At 37.3% G+C, this 26,863-nt stretch overlaps 1 protein-coding gene and 1 long non-coding RNA gene across 2 annotated transcripts; one reads left to right on the top strand and one right to left on the bottom strand.

Annotated features, from left to right (window-relative positions):
- The first annotated feature begins 6,778 nt into the window (after positions 1-6,778).
- LOC123989279 lies at positions 6,779-11,318 on the top strand. Its single transcript, XR_006830501.1, has 2 exons — positions 6,779-7,472; positions 11,183-11,318. It is a non-coding gene; the product is annotated as an uncharacterized LOC123989279 (long non-coding RNA).
- Positions 11,319-16,454: 5,136 nt separating this feature from the next.
- Positions 16,455-19,931, bottom strand: LOC114882371 (SCAN domain-containing protein 3-like). Its single transcript, XM_046290002.1, has 3 exons — positions 19,083-19,931; positions 16,599-16,823; positions 16,455-16,478 (listed from the first exon to the last, which is right to left on the bottom strand). The coding sequence occupies exons 1-3, from the start codon at positions 19,929-19,931 to the stop codon at positions 16,455-16,457; spliced, it is 1,098 nt and encodes a 365-aa protein (XP_046145958.1).
- Between the last annotated feature and the right edge of the window lie 6,932 nt (positions 19,932-26,863).

The raw sequence follows: 26,863 nt of genomic DNA, 5'->3' as shown, positions 1-26,863 counted from the left end.
ATATAAAAATGCCTTTTATTTATGATACAAGGTACAAAATATATTAATACTAAATATTTATAGTAATGTATGTTTTTTATTTTTTCTTGCTCCTTTTTAGAGCAACTTCTTTCACTTCTTTTTGTTTAGCTTTTTCTTCTTCTTTCTCTTTCTTCATTCTAGCCTTTTCTTCTTCTTTCTCTTTCTTTATTCTAGCTTTTTCTTCATTTTGAAGCCTTTTTAATTTAGCTCTCTCTTCATCTTGTTCTTTTTTTATTTTTATGTTCTCTAATTTTAATCGCTTTCTTTCTTCTTTTTGTTGCTCTTTTTCTTTTTTTATTTCAATCTTTCGTTTTTGATATTCCCTCCATTTATCGGAGGTTGCAACCGCTGGAATCTTTTCTTTGTTTATTTTCCTTTTACGAGACAAATTTTCTTCTGGCCAGAACAGCACTTCTTGAAAAAGTGTAGGAATAGATGTATTATTATTATCTGTAATTAGTTAACGATTTATTTATAAATAATTGTTTTACTTATTTTTTCTTCAAAAATATTTATTTTAAATACTTACCATGTTTATTTGGACATGCAATTTCATCGGTTACTTCACTATTATAATCAACTATCACGTCGTGTGATAAAATGTCTGGCTGCTCTGCTATATCTGAATTATTTTTAGATTTTATTTGGTTTAATTGTGTAATTTGTGTGGATGTGTAAATCTTAGTTGAGTCATATGAAACTATTTCATATTTGCTTATGTCTAAATTATTTTCTAATATATCCTCACTAATAGAACTTAAATCTACGTGTTCTAAATTATTATCTATGATGTTTCCATCACACTTGCTACTACCTGCCTGTTTATCGTTAATAAATTCAATATTAACTATTTCATGATTAGCAATTGTATCTGCCTATAAGAGAAAACAATCAAACAAAAGTTTTTAGAAATCTACTTGTTGTAATGTAGTCATTTATCAATATTACTTTCATCATAAAATTATATATAATCATGTGTTTTCAATTATTTAAATAAATTACTAAATAAATAAAAATAAATAATTGAAATAAATCAGAATAAAAAATTAAACTAATTCAGAAATTATAATAGAAATCTTAAACAGTTAGTACCGAAGACGTTTCAATGCTTCTCTTCTCTATCATTCCCGCACTCTTATTTAACATAAGTTTTCTGCATTCCAGCCAGATTGAAAATAGTACTTCATATTTTTCTTCTCCATACCATTTTCCATCTCTGCCTTCAGCTACTTTAAAAAGTTGCACTGTTTTATCATCTATGTAATCTTCTATAAATGTTAAAGTGCATTCATAGTTATTGTGGGAGCTTGTGGAACTGTTCATATTTGTAAGATTTTTCTGCTGCAAGAGTTGATCGTGATTCAATAATTTTTCATAGTTGACAGCATCTGCAGAAAGCGGTGCAAGTCCACAAGCAATAAAGCCCTGTGTTAGAATATTTTTAACATTAAGAGAATGCAAAGCAGTTTGTAGAACAGGTGCAAAGTTTTGTTTTTCTACAGCTTTGCCACCATTTTGCATTCTCCAGTCTGTGACGGCTTTTTTCCAGGCTTCCTTCAATGGACGGAATAACGCAACATCCATTGGTTGGGTAATGTGGGTGGAATTAGGATATAATGAAATAATTTCTATTTCATGTTCTACACAAAAGTCACTTAGTGCCATTGTAGCATGTGATGAGTGTCCATCTAGGTACATGATTATAGGAAATTTAATTTCTTTTTTAATGCACCATGGGTAGAATACATTGGTCATGTATTCATAAAATGACTCTCCAGTCATCCAGCCATTGTCAGATTTTCCTACACTCCAATCTGGAGGCACTTTATCAATGATGCTTGATGGTAGCCTTTGGTATGAAAACATAATCATTGGTGGTAATAGCTCACCTGCTGCATTACCTATAAGTTTAATAGGGTTACTAAATTTACTAGAAACAGTTATATATTTTTAAACTAAAGATACTATTTTATTTGTCACCTGTAATCAATGTTGTTATACACTCCTTATCATTTGCACCAACTAAATTATAAATCCCTTTAGATTTTTTATTTGTGATAACTTTATTGCCTTTTGGGTTTAAAAAAAAAGCTGATTCATCACAATTAAAAATCCTAGATGAGTCAATATCAAGCAGATTGTTTGATTTAAGATAATCTTCAATTTGTTTAAACCACTCCCGTATTTTTCCCTCAGACACCTGACCACGTCTTTCACATAAATTCTGGGGTGTTCTTAATGAAAGCTGGGGGTGGCGTTTCATAAAGGCTTCAAACCAATGCCTGCCTGGCCTTCCATTAGTGAATGGATTCTGTCTATTCATTTTTTTTATTAACAGTTGTACACTATCCAACAAGACATCTTTAGTAAAAGGAAAACCTTTGTTAGCAATTGAAAGGATCCAATCCACAAGCATACTTTCTTCCGCTTTACTTAAAATTGTTGGAGGGCCACTTCTCTTTCCAATAACATATATGCCCTTGTGTTTAGCTCTGACTGTAGAGTAAGGCACTTTGAACTGCTTACTCGCAACTCTTATGGGCATTCCATTCTTTACAGCTTGTAATGCATTTATTAAATCGTTTTCGGTAAATCATAAGTATTTATTTTTACGTTTTTCCCTCTTCATTGTCTTCGTTTTTTCTTTTTTCTTTGTAAATGTAGTTTTTTTATTTGTTCGGGACATATTTATCAACTAAGAAACGATAAAATAAATAAATTTAACCTTAAATATAATAATTAAATTCGTCCAAAGAAAGTATTAATTTTTTAATGACAGTTATATATTTATATTCGAGGGTCATCTCATTGAAATTATCCGATTAGAAATAGGAACTTATTGGTTATGTGAGTGACTGTATTACTACTCACCTATTTTTTCTGCAAATAGAAAGTAAAACTTGAAAAAAAATAACACTCTGCACTTCAAGTTTTATACTGCACGTTTCTGCCAAATTTTGGCAAAAAATATGAACAATTAAACACGTTTTTTTAACAAAAATCGGATGTCCACGTGTTACTCGCGATCGTAACCAAATCGTTCAAGTCCGGTATCGTTATGGCGGAGGCACTTATTAAATTTATTTCTATTAAAATGCTGCCATCTATTGAACAGCGGATTGTAGCATTTTGTACGGGAATACTGAACTAATTTGTAATAATTTTTGTAAAACTAATTTCTTATTTCACTCTTCATATTAAATAAAGATATGCGCACTGAGCAGAAATCGGGACGTGATTCGGAATAGGGACATTCACCATACGCGACGAAAAAAATACATTTGTAATTGTATACAATTTCAAAACTGACCCGCCAATACTACAAAAAAACCTATGACATCCTACTCTAAATCGTCAGTACGCAAAGTGAGGTGTTTCAAATTATTACTATCACTACGCGGAGTGTACAAATTCGAACCTACCATTAATTGCAAATGCCTAGCGTCAACGAACATAGTGCGACTGCACTCCTTCCTAGCTTTTAGCGCTGTGCGCACTACACAAATCGAATTTAATAAATCGCTCCCTACCTTATTTCTTTTCCTATTCTTAACATCAGGTAACATGGAAAATATCCTTTCCGATTCTGCATTAGAATGCGGAAGGCACCTAACTACGTTTAATAACGAGGTAAGCTGTGGAACGATACCCTTTTTCGCTATATCGATCCACATCTCGTCGAAAGAAGACTGAAACCAGTGTTTCCTATCCTCGCGACTTGATGCAAAATATAATGAATCCCATTCCCTTCCTAAACCTGCAATGTCGAAGTGGCCTAACCTACGCGCGACCGCAATTACCTTAACCAAACTTTGCTTCCTATCCCTACTCCCGAAAACGTTGGCATATGAAAAAACAGTTACATCCCGTAAAAATACATCGTCGTGAGGAAGACGATTGCGTATTTCATTACTTACGGTAACGTAGAACCGTAAGCAATTTTCGCGGAAGTTTCTAATATCATTTTCTGTAACACCGTTCTGCAATGCCTCCTCCAAGTGCAGTTCACACTCACTTCCAAGTTTCACTTCATTTAGTGGAAGTTGGTTAGATTGGCAGGAGAAATCCATCTGCCTAACTAAATCTAAATGTTTCATTAGAGCAGGTTTCAAAAACCTGCACAAGAAAAATTGAAGCAGCCTCGCTGATGCAGGCTGCAATTCGGGTATCATAGTTTCTCTACCCTGGAAAGAGGCATTATAGATATTTAAAATATTTAATGTATATTCTAGAAAATAGAAATACCCTTTAATAAGGGGGTTATTCAATAATAATAAATAATTTTCCGCGACATTCGTTTTTTCCGAAAATACTTGTTCCCTGAAGAATCGAATCAAATCCTCCCAAATTTCTAAAAATCGCTCAACGCACTAGTGCATCGCCAACCAGCGCGTGTCCGACAGTTTCAGCACTTTCAGCGGACAGTGCTGATAGCTTTCCTGAAACTGCCGGAAAATTGCAGCTCGTTTAGGGCTGCTGTTTATAAAAGAAATCACACCCCGAAGCAATTTAAAACATTCTTCTGGAAGTGTAGCGCAAGCAGCACTCGTTGCCAACGCTACCGAATGGCAAACACAAGGGAGGGTCATTACATTACTGTTTTTCTCCAGCAATTTCGTTTTAAAAGAAGAATTCCTCCCCGTCATAACAGAGGCATTATCGCAACTAAGGGCCGCGATATTTTGCAGCGGAATTTGCATCTTCAGCATCTGATTTTCGAAGGATTTGAAAATCTTTTCCGCAGAGCAATCGCTGGCGTCCAGATGAATTAATTGCAATAATTCGGTGCGCACTGAGAAACTACATGGCTCCACATACCTTACTGCTAATGTAAGCCATTTATCATTAGTCGAGTCCGACGTTTCGTCCTCGTGTATCGAAAATTTCGCGTTACGAATGCTATCTACAATGCGTTCGGTTTCCCCCAACGCATAAAACATTATTTATAATCTGTGTACATTTTGTACGACCTACTCGCATTCTCTCTAACACCCCTGGCTCTTTTCCTATATCTTGCATAAGAGCAAGAAAATCTGACGCGATGGATAATGCAACATTATGTTCCGCGAAGAATGCGGCATACTTAATTTCCGCGATCTTGACTTTGTCCTGAAGGGACGACGAACAAACCTCACTTTCCTTCACTATGTCACATCCTAATTCCTCTGATGGAGAATTTCCTACACTTAAATCTATCCTATCCACACTACTTGAGATATTACTATTATGGAGCATTTGCTCCATATTAGTTACATGCACCTGTCTCGATGAATGCTTTCTTATTTCTGAAAGGCCGCACTCGAAGATTTTGTTGCAAGCCTTACAGAAAAATTTAGATTCATCTGAAGCAACTGGTTCCAACCATACCTTCAAAGAATCATCACTGTCTAACCAGTGATGCTGAAATCGCTTCTTACATTTTTTGGCGGGTCTGCAATCCATTGTTGATACAATTACACCTGTTTTATATTCACTATACAATAGATATATATATATTAAACGATTTTACGCCACACAAACGCACTATATAACACGAAAACTCGTAACAAACGGACGGAAAGTGTTTAATAACTTGGATGCAAAATGGCAGCTTCGTAATGTCTTTGCTCGCTTTCGCTCGCTTTCTAAGACATTTCCCGCGAATTGCAGTTCTTTAACGACCATTGTTATTCTCCCACCCGTCATCTTAAACCGATCACGTTGGCAACGATGATCGCGCAACCACTATTGGTATACACCCCCCCGCGCAGAATTCTAAACGGTCCCTGATCTCTCTCAGATTTGTTTGGAACTTTGCAGATATGCTGAATGCTGGAAAATGTGGGACAGGTATATTTTGTAATTGTTTCAAATCCGTATAAATATATATGTATATGTGTGTATTCGTTTCAGAGAATAATTAAAAGTATAAAGATGTATAATTTAACGTGTTTCTCATATAAAGGTTCCTACATTAACGTGTCGAATACGAGCCAATAGTGTATTACATCCTATTTTCAACTATTCTCTGTATTCGTAGAGGCGACGAAAATACATACAAACGAATCGGCTCCAACTCGCCTAGGCGATGTATTATTTGACCTTAAGACGTGAAAATGAGATAGATTCGTTTCCAAAAGATGCCGCGAGCAAAAAAAAGTTACTGTTGATATGCTATAGTTTCAGTAATTTTCGACTGATCTTTGTGAGGTGCCGCTTTTCCCGGCATCTTTTTGAAGCGCGGGGCCCCGCCGCGCCGCTGCTGGATGTGCAGCGGCTCTCTCACTTCCTCCTGTTATATCTGTTCTCTCACTTCGTTCTGTAGGTTTCAATTTTATTGGTTTCAAAACAGCCATTCCTGTATTTCCAATGTTTTACAATTTTTTGGTTTCAGTTTTCAGGTTTAATAATTTTCAAATTTACTATAGTTTTCTTAAGTCTGAACAGAAATATATTATGCAAAGAAGATACATATATGTATACACGATACGTTTAGGCAACTAAACGACAAGTGTCGAATATGTTCCAGTATTCTATATACATATCTGGAAAGTTGCATTAAAGCGTAAGATTGCTGCTCAGTTATCGGTAAAATTCAGCTCGGGGTGCACGCTGATAAATATAAGTTTGGCGATCATTTTCGTGTATGCGAAACCTTCGTGATCACGAGAGAGGGGAAAAGAATATATTTATATAAATTAAAGAACTTTTCTGTGCCTTTCTTCATTAAATAAAACATCTGCTACGTGTGTATTTTGTCACCACTTTTTATATTTTTGAATATTATAATGCGTCAGAAGCAATTAATTGCTTTGTAATTCGCGCGTCGTGCGAAGGATTCGCCTATAATACGCATTTTGCGTAAATGGCAACGTTGGCCCGCCGTCGACGACTATATAAGACCGCGACGGGAATTTCTCGATCTCTTCTGTTTCGAACGACTGACGGAAGCAACATCGGTGAAGGAACATCACGCGACGCGACGTCCAGACGCAGATTATAAGGGAAGATTCAACATTCATCGTCAGCAAAGAAGATAAGTAAACCACATTTTATTATTACATTATTATCTCGGCATTATTATTATCTAAAATGTATCACTATTTTGTTTTTTATACTGTAATATAAACTGACGTGACAGCTAAGAAATCTATCGAATTTCCACGTTTCGCCAAAAGTATTCTAATTTATAACACACCGATTCGTAAAATGTAATAATACTAGCTATAATTTTGAATAAAACGGTTCACTGTGGACATTTATGAAACATAAGTCAGTTTATATTACAAGGTCAAGAACGAAGTCGAAAGAAACATTTTCTAATTTCACGATTGCGATTTGAAGGAAACAACATATCGAAGAAGAAAGGATCCAACTTGCTTTTGCGACAAGGAAACAACAGGTTCTCCTCTCCATCGGAAAAGCAACCGCTGGTGCAACGAACTTCCGCAACGGAAATTGCGCAACTATGAGTAACGTACCAATCATTCTATTTTACATTATTAACTATTATGAGAAACTTCGTGGAATGTTCATTCAACAATTTTATCCAATTCCAGTAAACATTAAGAAGCAGAAAATATGTATTTACATTTCGTACATTAAAATAATATTTTATCAGAAATTACGTAAATTGTTAAACAATTGTCTTTTTGTCTGATTAAAAATGTAGCGCCATCAAATTTTTTAAATTCCAATTACATAGCGTTGGCTGTTAGAATGTCGGCAACGCCCGATCGCGACAAAAAAAAGCAGAAAGGTACACATTTTAATATTAGGTACAACATATAAGAATTATAAACTGTCTCGCATTACACCTTTTTTTTTATGCCGCTAGTACCATGTTCTATGTTATATACACGAAGGTTCTCGAAATTATTTCTGTTCAATTTTGTATCCAACGGTTAATCCCGATTAGTAATGAAGAAATATACACAGTCGCGGTACGATGATGGTAATATAATAGACTATATTCAGAAACATAACAACACATGGACAAAGTCGTCTAAATCAACAACATTCCATTCGACGGTTAGAATATCCGTGACGATACGTAGCCAAACCGTTGTCGAATGGACGTTTTAAACAAAGCGTTCGAGATCGCTTTTGTCGGCTCTTTCTGCGAGTTTCTTCGTTGTACGATGTTTCCTCGTCGCACAGTACAGTCTAATGATGGAGTTTGGAACAGAAATCAAATTGTGGTTATAAATGATAATATATTTTAATTTCTTTACATAAAATAACATTAGTCCTTTTTTTGTTACTTCAGTTCTACTCCCATTTTTTATCATTCTTCTTCGTTGAAACTATTTTTCAAGGTCTTATTGAAATTTATTAAAGTGTTTGCTTATTACTTTGCAATGACTACTCTTTCATTTCTGCAAAGTGAATTTACACTAGTAGTTTCATTTAGTAAAAGTGAAAAGAAATAATAATTCTGGAATTAAACTTGTCCCCCTTCTGTTTTTATCGGTCCCTTTAATTCTCGGACATCTTTCTTTTTCGCTGTTTGTCCTTTTCTGCGTTCAGCGGTTAGATTCGAGGACTCGGCTCGAGCAGTTTTTTCCCAGCGTCACACATATTCGTTCCAATATACATTTGTTTTTCGGATTGGTTTTCTTCAATGAACAGCATGAAATGAAGTAAATGACTGATAATTGTGCCCATAATTATGAAAGTGGTCTAAGTCATATATTTCTTGTTTCGAGATATTTAATGAATCGCATTTGAATAAATTAAAAAATATTTTTACATTATGCGACATTTTAATTTATAATTTTATTAGTCTTGATTAATGGAAATTTATTATAGACATGAAATTTTGTGTGAATTTCATGGGAAAATGTTGTTTTTAAAGCTTGAATTGACTTACAATTAGACCATTTTCAAAATTAACACTAAATGAATTCCGTATAACGTTGTAATTACAACTACTATCTAAAGGTTCATTTTTGACGATATCGTAAAAATTACATTGAATAAATTTAGTTTAAAATCATGTCGTGTGAAATAAGTGATAAATTCATTTTTTTTCAAATTTTGACTTAGACCACTTTCATAATTATGGGCACAATTGAACAGTCGCGGGTATTAGGGAGAATGAAAGTAGGTCGCATTAAGATGTACTAGAATTGTAAATAATGTTTTATGCGCCCGGGAAACCAAATGTATTCTTCACAACATTCAACATATTAAATGTTCACCGGAAAAGATAGTGAAATTTGTTGAAAATCAATTGCTGAAAATGCAAATTCCACTACAAAATATGACGATTAGTTGCGATAATGCTCTGTTCGGAGATATTCTTCTGTTTGCAAATCTGAGAGTATGTATTTAGTCCGATTTCTTAGCGACCAAATTCCAATCGCGTTTCCCACCGTACTTCAATCTTCGTCGAAGATGAACACATTTTCTTAGTGTGCCTTTTCCGTTTATGAGGTCGAAACGTCGGACTCCACTAATTACATATAAACCTATATGATTATTAAAAGATAACGGAAATGAGAGGAAGTGAAGCAAAGTGAGGTTCCTCCGTTATCCCTTCAGGACAAAGTGAAGATCGCGGAACATAATGTACCATTATCCATCGCGTCAGACTTTCTTGCTCTTGTGCAGGAAAATAGCCAGGGGTATTAGACAACATGAGAGTAGGCCGCACAAAATGTACACAAATCATCAATAATGTTTTATGCGTTCGGGAAACCGGCGATTTACCAGCGCGTTCAGCGATTCTTGGAATTTTGGGACGATTTAATTACATTCTGTACAGAACAGGTATTGCCCGAAAAATCTTATGTCGCGGAAAATTATTTATTATTATTCAATCACCCTATTTTTAAAGGGTACTTTCATTTTCTGGAGCAAACGTTAAATGTTTTAAATAGCTTCAATGCCTGTTTCCAGAGCAGACAAACTATGATCCCGGAATTGCAGCCTGCATCAGCGAGGCTGCTTCAATTTTTCTTGTGCTGGTTTTTGAAACCTGCTATAATTAAACATTTAGATTTAGTTACGCAGATTTATTTCTCCTCCCAATCTAACCAACTTCCACCAAATGAAGTAGAGCTTGGAACCGAGTGTGAACTGCACTTGGAAGTCAAGTAGAAAGTGAAATTATTAACTTGCGCGAAAATTGCTTAAGGTTCCACATTCCCGTCAGTAATGAAATACGTAATCGTCTTCCTCACGACGATTTATATATTCGGAGATATTCTACTGTTCACAAATGTGGAAGTATTTAGTCCGATTTCTTAGCGACCAAATTTCAGTCGCATTTTCCACCATACTTCAATCTTCGTCGAAGATTAACACATTTTCTCAGTGTGCCTTTTCTGTTCATTGGCAGCATCGTATATTCGGGTATTTTAAATTTTGGGTTTTTGTTATAACAATAGTTATTAACAATAACAAATTGCATAAATATTTGCAAGTGAGATATCGCGAAAATATCTCCTATTAGATGTGAAAGGTTTCATCGCAATCGGTACATGCTTTACAGAGTATACATATGCATGTATACAATAGAAACAGTAGAGAATCAGCGACTACATGCTGACTCATACACGGGTAGAGACACGTAGGCATACATAGAATTCAATGTAGTAGTAACAATAGTTTTTCACGAATATCTCGGAAAGTAAAGCTTTCCGTTAATTATGCATAAGGAAAAAGTTGTTCAGAATCATGCCTCCGACAGCATCTTAAAAGGTCATTGAAATTGTCCAATCTTGAGATTAAAAACTTCCTGTATTTTGCAATAACAATGAAATAATGAAAAAATTTCTTTTTAAGGGACCAATCGGAAGACATACCCTACAAGATGCAAAGGGTTTCGTTCCGATTGGTCCATCCATCTCGGAGTACTCGGTGAACACACACAAAATAAAAATATATACTGATCGAATTGAGTAACCTCCTCCTTTTCGAAGTCGGTTAAAAAAGATAAGTTTGTAGCAATATATATATTTTTAACATGTATCATTACATCCAAGATTTAAATTGTGATACATCGTCCGTGCGTGGATCAGCTGTATGAGTTCGGGCACAACAGAAGATTCAACCAAGAAGGGAGGAAAGGAAGATGCATTGGAACAACACAAAAAAAAGATAAGTTTATAGCAATATATATATTTTCAACATGTATCATTAAGCTTTAAATTCTATTTTTTTCTGTTATGCATAGGACGGAAGAAGACCTTGATACATCGTCCGTGCGTGGGTCAGCTCCAACGGATGTCAACAACCACAAGATATATATATATATATACTAAATATTAATTGTAATTAATCTTTCAAAAATAAAAAATATATAAAAGAAACAAACCTGAAAAGATCATAGATTTATTTATCAACTAACCTAACCCTAACCTAACCAATTTTCCTACGCATTATACTCGCCTTTAAGTATTGTAATAGTTGAAGTAACATTTAAATGAAAATATAACTTCTGTACGTATCACATATGCACATACATTCATTCATAAATGTATAGGAAAAAAAAAATAAAATTTTGTTGTATAAAAAATCGCACCTCCAGAACTGATAGATTTTTTTTCTGTTTCAAGGATAGTGTACACTGAGTTGCAATGAACTTGTCGCAGTGAAGTTGGCTCCAGATTTACTGACACATTCACGCCGCGTCGGTGAGTCGATCTCGCCCATCGTCTCACCGACGCGGCGTGAATGTGTCAGTAAATCTGGAGCCAACTTCACTGCGACAAGTTCATTGCAACTCAGTGTACACTCAGTCCCATCAAAGTTGTCGCAGTGAAGTTGGCGCGCTAAGGCATTCACGCCGCGGCGGCGTTAGCGCGCCAACTTCACTGCGACAACTTCGATGGGACTGAGTGTACATTATATTTAATTTAATTTTGTCTACCAACTCTTCTCTTTGTAAATCTGGAAGTATTATTTTAAGTTCGATTTCTTAGCGACCAAATTTCAATCACATTTCTCACACTCCAACATACTTCAATCTTCCTCGAAGATTTAATAATCCATCCACACTTAATTTAATTTTTTCTCTTTGGCTTGCTTTGCTAACATAAAAGAAACCACAGCAAAGCGGGCGTTCACCCATCTTTCTGTGAACCGCAGTCAACGTAGGCTTAACCTCGCTCATCTGTCGGATATCGGCATAACCCATGTGGTTGAAATTTGGTTACTGTTTTACTTGCACGATCTAATAATTTGTATTATGCGAAATGTTAAGTTATTCTGCTAGAAAGTAATACACATGATTTTATTACAGGAGACTGGTAAAATGCTGATTACTTAAGAAAAGCAGTTCGAGAAAAATCTGTTGAGATATCTCAACATTTTTTTAGACAGATAACTTCGTATATTCTTTCAGCGTAGAATGTGTTATACTGTACTGTCTTCATTTTGCGTTATGCCCAAATATTCCATGAATAGGTAATGAAAATGTGAAGCTGACAAACCGATATAGCTCGAGCGAGTTCTTGAATGCTGGCGAGCGTAGAAAAGGACAAATAGCGAAAGAGAAAGAGGTCCGAGAATTAAAGGGCCCGAGAAAAAACATTTGAGTGAGACAATATTTACTGAACAATAACTTTTTTATTTTTCATTTTTTCTAAATGAAACTTTTACCAATGTAATTGTAAGGTTCTTCTAAATAAAATAAAACCAAACACCATATAATTTGCATTAGTTTTACTTATTTAGATATAAATAAGTAAATAAAAATTATAACATGTTTCATCTTGTTTTAATCGAAAAAATTCATCAATACGCTAGTGGAAGTTTCACTTAAAAGAGAAATCAGTCATTACAAAGCAAGGAAGCGAAAATGCAGAATAATTACGCAAAATAAGATAAGTTTTTAATAAGGATAACAGTTGATACTGTATTATAACAATTACTAAACTATATTTTTATTTGTTTCCTAAATATATTATAGAAAGGTAAAATATTCAGCATCGTATAAGCGTGGACCAGCTTCAACAGTTGCCGGAAACCTGATGAAATATGCAGTACAAATTAACTAAAAAATTAAACTTTACTTTTCTGTCTTTCATTTTAATGACCATTCACAGAATAAAATGATAATAGTTGTAACGAATAAAAAATAAAACTAACAAACCGTAAAAGATTGAAATTTCTTTATATCCTTACAATTTAACCTAACCAATTTTCCTCGTTTTTCTTCGCATTTACGTATTGCAATAGTTAGAATAACGGTAATATCTAATTGTACAAATAACTTCTATATCACGTTCTTTTATTACATGTACGTCCATACATATGTGTATATATAAAACTGAAATATTAAAAAAAATATCAAAGAAACATGCAGTTCAACTCCTTTTTTTAACTGCTTCCCAAGTTCATGTACGTCACAATGTTAATGTATTAAAAATGTATTTTTATATATTAAAAAACCGTTAATGCATTAAGAATCAGAACTGAAACCGTAAAATCGGGATTCGAACTGATTCTCCTGGTTTCTTAATTCAGCCATATTGCCATGGACGAAATTATATTATTTTGTCGATTCGTCGATGCTGCTGCCACGTGCTTTAGCGGTTTCAGCATCGAGCCGATAACGTAGAAATGACGAGAGCAGCCGAACTCTGCTAAACCCGCAGAGCTCACACGGACACGTGGGACAACGCGCTTGTGTTAGATGAAACAGCGGCGGTAGGGGAGTCACTGGGACGTCATGGGACGTCGTGGAGAGGGTAAAAATTTGTCCCACGTCCCACGGTTCTGGCATCACTGCCCGAGGCAACTCATCGATCATCGCACCGATCGGTCCTACTTATAGTCTAATCGCACGGGAGTGGGGATGCCGCCGCGGTGGGGCCTGCGATGCGCGACGCCGATCCGCGGCTGTCGTCGCATATTAATAGCTGTGGAATACTGGTATAAATGAAATAGTAATTATTTTAAACTTTTTAGTGCATTTCGAAGTCGGATTTCTTTTTGTTAAAAAATATTTTTACACTGTATATGTCATTTCTCAGCAATGAAAAAAGGTCGTGGTTACAGAAAGTATTTTTCATGTGTAATAGTAAGATGATCTTGGGTTATGATACGCGTGGAAAGTAAATAGACGGACTGTTTATTGTTTTCATAAGGGATGATCAGAGTTGGATATTGTTTGAAATAATCTTGTGATAATTTGTGGTGTAAATTAAGTTTTACATTATGTAGATGCATAGGCGATCGATGTACATACTACCGTTTTGAATTTTGTACGCTCCGCCATGACGCGGCTGTTGCCGCGCGCCGTCGCAATACGATCTTAACGTGTTAGAGTATCGTTCGCCATGATGTTGAACAAACGCGAACATTAGTAACGGCGCATGTGCGTAACGTAACCCACAGCGCTAACAGCGCCTCTAGCAGCAAAAATGTGTAATCCACGCTGACGTAGGCAAGACATAGGTGTTCATGAAATGAAACTGATCGAAATTTATCGATACAATATAACTAATATCTCATAAATAAATGCACCGATTGAGGTGTTATTGGGCTCAAAAGAAAGAGAAAGACAAGCCGAAGCAGATTGTGTTATTAGAATGAAGTTCAGTTGCGTACTTTTTCTGTAACAGCAAATTATTTTTTGCATAACGCTCAAAACGCTCTGCTTCGGGATAATATACTCGGTAGTGACTCGCTGTCGTCGCCGGACCAGCCTTCGGCCTGAACTACTTGGCGTGGAGATCCTACCGAGTCTGCTGATGTATACAGGGTGTCCCAGAACTGGGGTAGGAACGGAAGAGGAATGATTGGTGAGGTCATTCTAAACAACTTTTTCCTTTGCCAAAATGTTGGTTAAGGCTTCGTTTTCGAGTTATTAACGAAAAACACTGGCCAATCAGAGCGCGTCGTTAGCGCGGGCCGAACCACGAGAGTGTTGGGTATGTTCCGCGCGGTCGTGATCAAGTGCCTCGGCACTACGTCGGTATGATGAGATTCGTTGAGTAGAAGTTGCATCGAATATGAATAAAAAAAAGAAAAGAATAATTGTATCGAATTATTGATTACTCATGAACAATGAATAAAGTGATGAATCGTTGTTCATGTAGAATGAATAAATCGAATTGATTCAACACGTTTATTAGTGTACGATAGGAATTAAAAAAAAAATACTTTGTAATCATTTTTGAAAAAATATGGAAATACAAATATACGATTTGGAAATAAAAAACGTTTCCACATAATAAAAAAAGGATTGAAATAGAATAACTAATAAACGTGTTAAATTGGAAAACATTCAAAATTAATGTAAATAAAATTTACCCATTCGTCCGTAAATGACCCAGTTGCAATGAAAACGGTTTGCTATCACTGGGTCATTGTGCCGACCCTAACCACTCCAGGAGAGAACACGTTACGGTGAACAGCTGATCTCCGGGTGGGTTCACTGAACTCACTCAACTGCACGATCGCTATCACTGTTTAGACAATTTCTTTTTTCACTTCTAAATATTCTCATTCAATTGATACCGACGTTAGTGGTACTTCTCCTTACGTACAAATAATTTTTGGCCCCGATAGGGGCCGATTGTGTCAAATAAATAAATATTACCGACATTTGCGGTAGTTGTTTCTATGTTTTCCAATTTTTTGGTGGCCCCGAAAGGGGCCGATTTGTCACAGTTGAGCTTCTATTAAAAATATGGCTCCACGAGCCCCCCTTCCGCTGCAACACAAGCTTCTGCCCTTTTTTTTATGTTTCGCCGCACTCGTTGCAGCATCGCTGGGGTTATACAGACAGCAGCGGCGTGTATGCGCGCCACTACTTCCGCGGGGGAGGAGATGAACTCCCTGTACACGTGGTTCTGAAATAGTAAATAAAAATACGAAATGGTGAATACGTGTACGTACGTATCAAAAAATATTTTTAAAGTAAATTAAAAGCTGTAACAGCATACGTACCTTTAAGTATCCCCAGAAAAAAAAATCCAGCGGATTCAGATCCGGTGATCTTGGGGGCCACGCAACAGGACCTCCGCGGCCAATCCACCTGTCCTGGAAGGCTTGACACAAATGAGCGCGAACATTTGCGGCGAAGTGTGCAGGTGCACCATCATGTTGATAGAAGATGCCCGGCCGAATATCTGAAGGAATTTCCTCCAAGAGATTCGGAAGGACATCTTTTAAAAACACTCTGTACGATGAGCCGTCCAATCTATGGGCCGCAAATTCCGGCCCATATGTTAATTGACCAGTGCACTCGTCCTGCTCGTGTTCTAATCGCAAACGGATTCTCATCGTCCCACACGTGCGAATTGTGGGCATGGAAGCACCCCTCCCTGGTGAAGAGGGCTTTATCAGTCCACAAGACGCGCTTGCAGAACGATGGGTTCCGCGCGATTTCCCCCAACAACCACCGGGAATATTGAACTCGCTGGTTGTAATCCTGGGGATTCAAATGTTGCACCCGCACATATTTATACGGGTGAAACGCGTGGTCCTTGAGTGTCCTATGTACCGTGCTCTGGCTGACACTAAAATAAAACATAGAAATTACATAATTAAAAGAAAAATTATGTTTTCATAAAAGAAATTATTATACTTTCATTTTATAATTATGATTTCTTTCAGATTGAAGCTTACCTCAAGCTTACCTCACTGATGCTGGTAGTGCGGTCTTTTTCGAACTCGTGCAATATTGCATCGGTCTCATTAACGACGCGTTCCGTGGTGCGACCCACATCATGCCGCTGCGGCATTAATGAGCCGGTGCAATATGCACGATTCGCCAGCATTCGGAAGCTTTTTGGCATTGGGGGTGTTTTCCCCGCCATAACGTTCCCGATAGATTCTTGCTGCAGCCTCCGCGTTGCAATCAGCTTTTGCAAATACAACAAACATGTTGTAGTACTCTGCACTAGATCTTGCCATTTTACTTATTATCACTTCAACTGTCTGACTTGGAATGGGACTGAGAGCTTTAGCATTTTCGAGGTGGGAACAGTTTTAACGCGGGAAGGGATATTCCTAGAATTTAACAAATTTAGAATATTTGGAAAAAGAAGCTAGCATTCTTACGTACACGATGTGCTGTAAAACGATACCTTTTTTCAATCACTCTGATTTCAAATACTTGCAAAGCCAACGAACGAGTGCGTAACATGATATGAGCTTCAATATCGGTGAGACAATAGTACTCCAAAAATGAAAATTTTTCATTTTTTTTTAAATGAAACTTTTACTACTGTACTTGTAAGGTTCTCCTGATTAAAAAAAGACCAAACACAACATAATTTGAATTATAACTACTTATTTATTTATTTGCATGATATCTTAAGTAAATGAGTAAATATCATGCAAATTATATCGTGTTTGGTCTTATTTTAATCAGAAGAACTTCACAATTACATGGGAAAAAGTTTCATTTAGAAGAAATAAAAAACAAAAAAGTTAATATTGTCTTATCGATATGATTTTTTTCAATCCCTTTAATTCTCGGACCTCCCTTTTTCGCTCTTTGTCTTTATCTAGGTTCTCGATTACTCTCAGTTATCGAAACCGGTTTATGGCCACGTGCGTCACAATATTGGCAAACATAGAAAAGGACAAAGAGCGGAAAAGACCTCGCAGTCGCTCCAACAAACAGTAGCACTCCCATTTGAAGTTGGCAAGGAACACCATTAACGTCGTCAAAACGTTATGAAGTAGTGCGGAATATTAAATATTAAATGTTAAATAACGTGACAGGGGCCACCCGTACAGTGTATTACAGCGGAAGGGGGGCACTTGGAGCCATATTTGTTATAACTCACCTGTGACAAATCGGCCCCTTTCGGGGCCAAAAATTATTTGATCGTACGGAGAAGTACCACTAACGTCGGTATCAATTGAATGAGAATATTTAGAAGTGAAAAAAGAAATTGTCTAAACAGTGATAGCGATCGTGCAGTTGAGTGAGTTCAGTGAACCCACCCGGAGATCAGCTGTTCACCGTAACGTGTTCTCTCCTGGAGTGGTTAGGGTCGGCACAATGACCCAGTGATAGCAAACCGTTTTCATTGCAACTGGGTCATTTACGGACGAATGGGTAAATTTTATTTACATTAATTTTGAATGTTTTCCAATTTAACACGTTTATTAGTTATTCTATTTCAATCCTTTTTTTATTATGTGGAAACGTTTTTTATTTCCAAATCGTATATTTGTATTTCCATATTTTTTCAAAAATGATTACAAAGTATTTTTTTTTTAATTCCTATCGTACACTAATAAACGTGTTGAATCAATTCGATTTATTCATTCTACATGAACAACAATTCATCACTTTGTTCGTTGTTCATGAGTAATCAATAATTCGATACAATTATTCTTTTCTTTTTTTTATTCATTATCCGATGCAACTTCTACTCAACGAATCTCATCATACCGACGTAGTGCCGAGGCACTTGATCACGACCGCGCGGAACATACCCAACACTCTCGTGGTTCGGCCCGCGCTAACGACGCGCTCTGATTGGCCAGTGTTTTTCGTTAATAACTCGAAAACGAAGCCTTAACCAACATTTTGGCAAAGGAAAAAGTTGTTTAGAATGACCTCACCAATCATTCCTCTTCCGTTCCTACCCCAGTTCTGGGACACCCTGTATATATATCTCTTTACACTGTGATAAGTGCGCTCCAAACATGGTTTTTATATCTTGAGAAAGATCAAGTTCATTTGACGTCAAAAATTGCTGCAATATTAAAAAACAATCTTTGCCTGCATCTTCATTCAATTTTCTTCTCCATAGTTTGAGTTTTTTTATGAAAGCTGATATTTTGTCCGTTGACTTCAAAGGGTGCATGTTTTTTCCCTGCAGAGAAAGATTAAGGGAATTCAGCTTTTCAAAAATGTCGCATAAAAATGCCAGTTTTATTAAAAAATCGGCATCGGCAAAATGTTTTGCATCTTTGTATCCTTTCTCTTTAAGGAAAATAAAAATTTCTTGCCGTAATTCAAAGGTACGTGATAAAACATTACCACGAGAGAGCCATCGTGCACTGCTATAGTACAACAAAGACGAGTGTTCGGCTCCCATATCCTCACACAGTTTGTTAAAAAACCTTGCTTTCAATGCATGAGATTTTATAAAATTTACAACATTCACCATACATTCTAACACCTGATTCAGTGCAGGACTCGGATGCTTTGACGCAAGCGCTTCTCTATGAATAATGCAATAGGTCCACAGTGCATTTGGTGATTTGCTTCGAATAAGTGCCTGTAATCCTCCATAGCAGCCAGACATGGAGCGAGCTCCATCAGTACAGACACCAACGCACTTAGACCAATTCAAATTATTTTCAGATATGAATGTATCAAAAATCTCGAACAGGTCCTGAGCCTTCGCTCCTGCAGTGATACTTTTACAAAACAGAAGGTCTTCTGTAATATTATTACCATCTATAAACCGTACATAGCATATCAAATGAGCATCCTTATTATTATCCGTAGCCTCATCTAGCTGCAATCCAAATTCCACTCCTTTAATTTTTTCAATTAATTGATAGTTGATATCCTCCACCATATATTGTATTCTTCGACTAATTGTGTTATTGGACAAAGGCACTTTTAAAAGCATTTTCCCAGCAGACTCACCAACCATGATGGTCACCATGTCTACAGCAGCCGGTAGAATAAGTTCTTCTGCGATGGTATGAGGTTTCTTACATTTCGCGATTCTGTAAGCCACCTTGTAAGATGCTAGCAAAGCGTTGTTTGCTATTGATGCAGTCTTAAAAAATGTATTTTTGTGTTGTTTCAGTTCTTTTAACTTCCTGGCAAAAAAATCCCGAGGTTTGCCAACCATGCTGTGGTGATTAGATTCTAAATGACGCTTCAATTTACTTGGAAGCATACACTCCGCTGCCAAAACTTTCATACACAATACACATTGTGGTCTCTCTTCACCATTAATTTCTGTTGACGTAAAACCAAACTTCATCATATTTGCGATATTTTCGATTCTTCACAGTCGTGTCACTGGTTGAAGCCATACTTTCTTTATCTGGACTATTACGTTTATTTCATTTGACTTAGCTTATAAACCGACTGACTAAATCTAGCCGGCAACGCTTGCTTATATGTTTTCCGCAAGATCTTCTAGAACAGTCCAAATCTGTTGTGAAGGAATTCGCCGAAGAATATGTACACTCAGTCCCATCGAAGTTGTCGCAGTGAAGTTGGCGCGCTAACGCATTCACGCCGCGGCGGCGTTAGCGCGGCAACTTCACTGCGACAACTTCGATGGGACTGAGTGTACAATATTGCCCCGAAATAAGCAACACTTTCGTGTCTTGAAATAAGCAAATCGCTATCGCCTCCTTTTTGTTTGAAGTCACCCACCGAGTGAGAGATCTGAGAAGGAGTGAGAGCAGCATGAAAGCCAGAGGCCATACATTGTCGAACAGTTTATCGTGCTTCTTTCATGCGGTTTTATGATATGTGCCACCTATTCGAGTTCGAGCTTAAGATCAAAGTCAAGCCGAATAGGATCCTTCCCTCGTAATAAGTAACTCGCCGGTCCCGAGCGAGTAAAAAATCTAGATATTTTTAATTTCTCATTTTGTTTTTTGTTTAGCTAAGCCAAATGTCTTGGTTCAATGAATTATGAAGCGTTTAAAATATTTTGCGGCGCCCCTGCGAAGAGGTTGCGGCGCCTCGGGGCGCCACACATATTGAGTGCAGAAGAACCTCTTCTCTATTCTCCATGGCAGTATGGATGGCTATGGCAAGGGCAGACTTCACCTTCTTTGTGACTATTTTACATCGCAACCATGCTGCTAAAAAGTCGCCGACTGTAAGTTGCTCGTACTGAAGCTTCTTTGTTAAAAACTTGGCGGGGTGGAGAGCGGTAACTATCTCCTTTATTGTTATCCAGTCACTCTCCGTTAATACTACATTTTCGTCTCTATTATTTTTGTTGGCTTCCATCAGAACTTGCGTACACACATTTTGCACAGATAACAGACTCGTTAACATGTCGTGTGTGGAGTGTTAACGAATCTCCACGTCCAGTAGAGGTTTGTTGCGTCCCAACCCTGCGAGAACGCCAGCAGCTATTGGGCTGCGCAGCTTCTTCACAATATTCCTTGCCTTGTAGATCGGCTCTTGAAACTTGCCAAGTGCATCCGACACGGCAACCTGCAATGTGTGCGCTGCACAACGCTGACCAATAATTCCCACGGCTGGCTCTACTTGTGGCACGTTTTCCATAACTTTGGGCCATTCCTCCGCAACCGCCAAAAGAGTGTTTTCCAGCGTTTCTTCATTGGCATCGTTTAATTCAGATGCAAGGATGCCCTCGATGTCCTATTCTTCTGATCGTTGAGAATCTGCAACTGATACCTCTTCACCCAGGAGAGCGATGGATTTTATCATGTTGTGGCCATTGTCGGTGGTAATGCTATATACTTGCTCTGAGCTTATGTAAAAATCAGAGAGTACAGTAAGCACTTCTCTTTTCAGATTTTCAGCCGTTTGTCGTAAGAAAAGCTCTTTTACGGCAAGATTCCTCAGGCAGATTCGACCATTCTTGCATAGCTGAATGTTCACTCCAAGAAGGGAACGATCCAATCTTGTGGCGGAATCCAGCTTCAGACACAACATTCTGCCTTGGATCTCATTCTTAATTTTTTCTTTCAACTGCTGAGCTTCGTAATGGACAAAGTCCCGAATGTTATGTCGATTGATACCCACGTTGATGCTATGCTGTGTGCGAAGAGCGTAAATAATGGGATTGAGGATTTTCCGCAAGCCGGAGTCCTCTACCACAGAAAAAGGGCGGCCATTGACAGTCGTCATTTCCACCAGTGCGTTTATGACGCGGGCTCTATCCATGGTGTTACGTCTGGAAAATTTTGCAAATTTGTCCGCCTCACGCTTCCTTATCAAGCCTTCGGGTTATAGGAGTCTCCTCATGTAAGGGACGTGGGGAGGGCGAATTACTACTTCATCTTTTTCAATTTTCTCCTCGACTCTGTGTTTTCTCATCAAGCCTTCGGGTTATGAGAGTCTTCTTCATGTGGGAAAGGCACAGGGAAGAGTTTGAGTTTATAATTATTCTATTTTGTCTTTTCTATTCTTTATTCTCCTTACATCTCTCAATTCTTTTCTTTAGTTATTACCCCTCCTTGAGACTATCGTCGTGCTCAACTGCGTAGTAACAGATTTCGAACTATACAAAAACACGGGTTCGACAGAGGAGAGGTATCATAAACAGCGTTCGCTGCGCAGTTAGCCAGTGCTTCGCATTATAGGGGTCTCCTCAGGTTAACTGCGCAAAAGCGTAAAGATCAATTTATCATTCGAATTTCAACCGAATCTCTCCTCTTTTCCACGCGTGGGCGCCAGTCGGCCCCTAATTCGATCGTATGCGTGAGATGAGTGCTGGAATGGAAGCGCGGATTAATCTATCTATTTGAACATTTGGTTGATAGAATGAACGAGGAATGAGAACCCTCGCAGTCAAGCGTTAGCAAGCGTTCGACGACTGTTTAGGGGCGAAGGGTCGAACGGGGCAATAAAAGTCTTTGTATCGAATTCCGAGAATTTGCCTGAAACCAAGACCCAACGGTAATTTTTCAAATAGCAAGAACGTTCTAGAACTAGCTACGCTGCTAATGAAATAACTTATATTCGATTTAATAATCAAGGAATATGTTAGCTAATCGAGAATTTCATCCAAACATCGAATGTTTTACAACATGCGCGCCGGCGAAACTCGCGTTGCGATTTATGAACAAACGACTACTGATAATGTTAATTAATTACGCCGACTGCTAGTCTAAATCGTGCGATTGCCAATCGATCAAATTATTAATACATAATGGTATGATGGATATAAATTTTATTCATAATTATTCGCTTCATTGTTGAATGGTTCTGGTTTAAACATTAATTCAGATTTAAATAATTGCTGATATTCGTTATATCTGATTATCGAAAGCGAGAAATGGAATATTCCAGAAAAATCTACGGCGTAGGAACACCGAAAAGCCGTTAGACAGAGATGGAACACCAAGAGAGAGAAAGAACATAGTCTAGAGGAATTTAGCTAGCACGCGTCTTCGACCAATAGCGACGCGCGCGACGCTGTCGTCACGCGCTATGATTTGTTGGAATGTCCCCACGCAGGACATCATCCTCGCGACGGGCCCTTCCGGCCAGGATCGCGATCGATTCCGATCACTCTTCGTCGAACAATCGAGTAAGTCGTGACGGGAGCCCGTGCGTCTAGAGATAGAGTTGCCGATTTGTACTTTGTGTAAATTAGCTGCGCGGCAAGTCCTACCCGTTAGGCAGAGTATCGTGAGGGTGAATTTCGCGAATACGCGACAAAGACTCAGTGACGCGCACGTAAAGCCTTTTCACACTATTAATATTTCTATCTTTTTCTCTTTCGTTTTAATCCGTTAGATCGCGTAATATCGTATTAAATTCAATCGCGTTTATAATTATTCTATCATTTTTCTTCAAAAATCGTAATCGTCTTGTGATCGTTATAGTAAAATTTTGATACGCAATAAAGGGCAATCGGGCGCGCGACAAGTGTTAGTGCGACAATCTCCTCATCTCTCTCTTGGTGTTCCAGATGCAACAGCGATTCTTCCACGATTAACTGCAAAAGATTTCAAAGCGATTTATTATCGTATATTATATTCTCCAATCTCACGGTAAGCCTGTTTATTACTAATTTCTCGAGCACGGCATTATCATTGAATTTTCAACAAGGCAAAACGGGCGATCTATTAAGCCTTCGGGTTATGAGAGTCACTCCATTTTAGATCGTCCTGATTTTCACGTTCAGGTACCGTTTATAAATAATACGCTATTCTAAAATTCCGAATTTTGATTTATCGCGTCTTTGTGTGTGTGACGATTGCTCGACTACGATATTTTGTCAGGGGCGACCTGTAAAGCCCTTTCGGGGGTTGTGAGAGCCTCTCCATTCAGGTCGTTACCTCGCGGCCAAACACCGCTAATTTTCCATCCAATTAATATATTAATTAGTTGAGGAAGTCGTCTTACACCTAGATTCGATAACACGTTTAAAATCATCATTTATACGAAGTCCAACTGCGAATCAAAGGCTATCCATATTTTACACGATTTTCGGACAAACAATAGTCATTATTATATGAAATAGGTTAAGCATCTTTACCCTTGTCAAACCAGTATTGTTTTTGAATTGAACTTATCTAATAGTAATAATAAATATTATCAAGCATTAATAGCATTAAACTCAATAGTCATTTTCAGTTGTACTACTTTCAATAGTTTTTGAATTACATTTTTATTTGTTGCACACTATCCAGACTACTTTATTTCTTTGAGTTACAACGCCTATTTTTACATCAAATCCACGCACGCCAACACAACGTTTCAAGGAAGGACCCGTATGGGACCTAGAACACTGACGAACCCAACGGAAATAAATTCTATCTAAATTTCCGTCTTTTAAAAATTGTTCTGATCGTAGAGGACGTTAACGCGTCATACGCGGTCAGAGCTGGTGGCAGCGAGACCTTTCTCATCGCAAAGATCAATCAAATCAAGGAAAATTAACAATCGATCTTTTCCAATTTTCTTTCCTTGTAAATTTCCATTCACTTTACGTTGCGCGCTCGCCTCACGTCGCGCAACGTAACAATGGCAATGGTGATGACGGGCTCCTTGCTGACCTTCCTCTTTTTATTTTTGCGACTCTGATTTTCAGCAAGAACATATGGGGTTTGCACGAAGGAACTTGAAGAACTGAAGCCATATGCGGGTGTTGAATTGCTGAGGACACCTATGGATGAATTTTCTGCTTCTCGTGCCTTTGGCGATGAGCTGGCTTTATTTTTCAGCATCTCAATACGCTTCATGGTGATAATACCATGTTGTACTGGATGCTTGGCATATATATGCTTCTGAAGATTGGTGGTGTATTGAGACTACAACGGCATAATAATTTTCGTCATTTTATACGGTACGGTTAGCAAAATTGTTTTATGGCAGAAGGTTTTTCAAGCACTTCAGATACAGTTTTTATAACAGGAGGTAAAAAGAAAATGATACTTACTTTAATAGCACTTCCGCAGCCATCAATCTTGCAAATCGAAACGTTGGTGTTCTTATCGTAATTAAAATAAATTCTTATAAATTCATGTGGCCTGGCGGCCCATTTCTTGGCAGGAGGTTGTTGTGTAGCAGTTTCAGAATCACAACCCGAATCGGACATTTTTAATGAATATGTAAAGAAAAGCAGTTTTTATACCGCAACTGTGAGCGTTCAACGGAGTACTGGTAATGACTATTTTTGTTCCAATAATGCACAGCCAAACAATAATGCAAGCGCATTTGTTTTCGTGCCAGACAACAAAACAAAACCGGTAATAAGAAAACTGCAAGCGGTTTCGGTACCGGAACCGCACTGATTTTTCCGAACCGGTTCTTACAAAAATTAAGCGGTTCCGGTTCTTTAGTATAGAACCGATAATGACAAAATCGGAAGCGGTTTCGATACCGGAACCGCACTGATTTTTCCGAAACGGTTCTTTTTCCATCCCTGATTTTGTTACATTGCAGTTATTATATATATCGGATATATAGCTACTGTCCGATACTAGCAAGGAAGGGTTTTTAGGTGTCCACCTTCGATTGTTTTGATTTTTGGATATGTTTTAAAAGACCGAAAAATAAGGTATACATATTCTTTTATTTTTGCCCGTTTTCATATTTAAGGGGTGAAACGACCCCCTGAGGTTTCGACTACAATAGGCTATCTCGGAAACTATCATAGATCGAAAAAAACTTTCGAAGGAAAACTTTCATGGTTTTTTATGAACATATAACAGCTGATCATAAATTTTGTAAAACATAATTTGTTTATTATTTCTTAAATGAAGATTAACATCGTAATCATGTAACAGCACATCATCGGAGAAACGCCTAACATAATTCTTCCACACCCTAAATCCATAAACATCTAGAGGTTGGATTCGGCCAGTGGTACCTTTTTCTTAATTATAATTTCTTTACCTGTTGGTTTCGCATTATGTATGTGTATCTTGTTCACAGTGTCCACTCCAAGAGTGTAATAACAACACAGACGTTGTTTTAGTATTAGGAAAAAAGACCTCTTCCAACCAGATTTTGAAATGAGCTACAATATTAAATTGAAATCTTTAATAATTATACACATGTGTAATGGTAGTTATCAATCAAAAATAATTTGAAGGTATTGATTACCAGAAGTGAGTTTCCCAGATTTTGATGCAATCACGTACACATTAGTTGGTTTGAATAATGTTTTTTGAACTATTGGTCCAAATTGTCCATTTGCTTCTTGCAAAACCACAAAAAGGGGCGACAATAATCTTCCATCAGCAGTTATTATTGATTGTATTGTGTAACTATGCGTTGTTGAATGTACAAATTGTACAACACGCTCTACTTTCTTTTGGCTTTTCACTGCTAAAGTTCGTCCAGAATGTATTTCTAATTGAATTGTACATAGTTTTATCTCCGTATCACGTAATCAAAGGGTTTACTTCATTGACAATGTCTGTCGCTTTAACTTTCAATACTTCATCGTCTTCTATTGCTTTTCGTGTTACAAATTTTGTTATTTTTCGAGAAACAATACGATGAGGTTTTTTAAAATTATACAGCCATGTTTTGGAAGCTTTAAATGTCATATGATCGTTACCTTGTTCTTTATATGCTTGCAAAGCCCATCGTCGAATATCTCTATCATGCAAAATATAACCGGATTCAATAGCTTTTTTCATATTTGTTATCACGAACTCGGAAATTTGAGCTAATCTTTCTTTTTTAGTTCCACTTGTTTCAATTTGATGAGCCCATCTTCGTAATTGCCGTTCAGAAGACACA

This window comes from Osmia bicornis, unplaced genomic scaffold, assembly GCF_907164935.1.
Source record: "Osmia bicornis bicornis unplaced genomic scaffold, iOsmBic2.1, whole genome shotgun sequence".
Taxonomy (NCBI): domain Eukaryota; kingdom Metazoa; phylum Arthropoda; class Insecta; order Hymenoptera; family Megachilidae; genus Osmia; species Osmia bicornis.
Note: the sequence above shows the minus strand (reverse complement) of the source record. Positions and strands in the feature narration are given on the sequence as shown.

Coding starts and splice junctions, on each gene's coding strand:
- LOC114882371 (XM_046290002.1), bottom strand. CDS start 19,931: ATGATGAAGTTTGGTTTTACGTCAACAGAAATTAATGGTGAAGAGAGA. Junction 16,824..19,082: donor TAGAATGTATGGTGAATGTT/GTAAATTTTATA, acceptor TATTTGCAAAAG/CTGATTGCAACGCGGAGGCT. Junction 16,479..16,598: donor GCACTACCAGCATCAGTGAG/GTAAGCTTGAGG, acceptor GTTTTATTTTAG/TGTCAGCCAGAGCACGGTAC.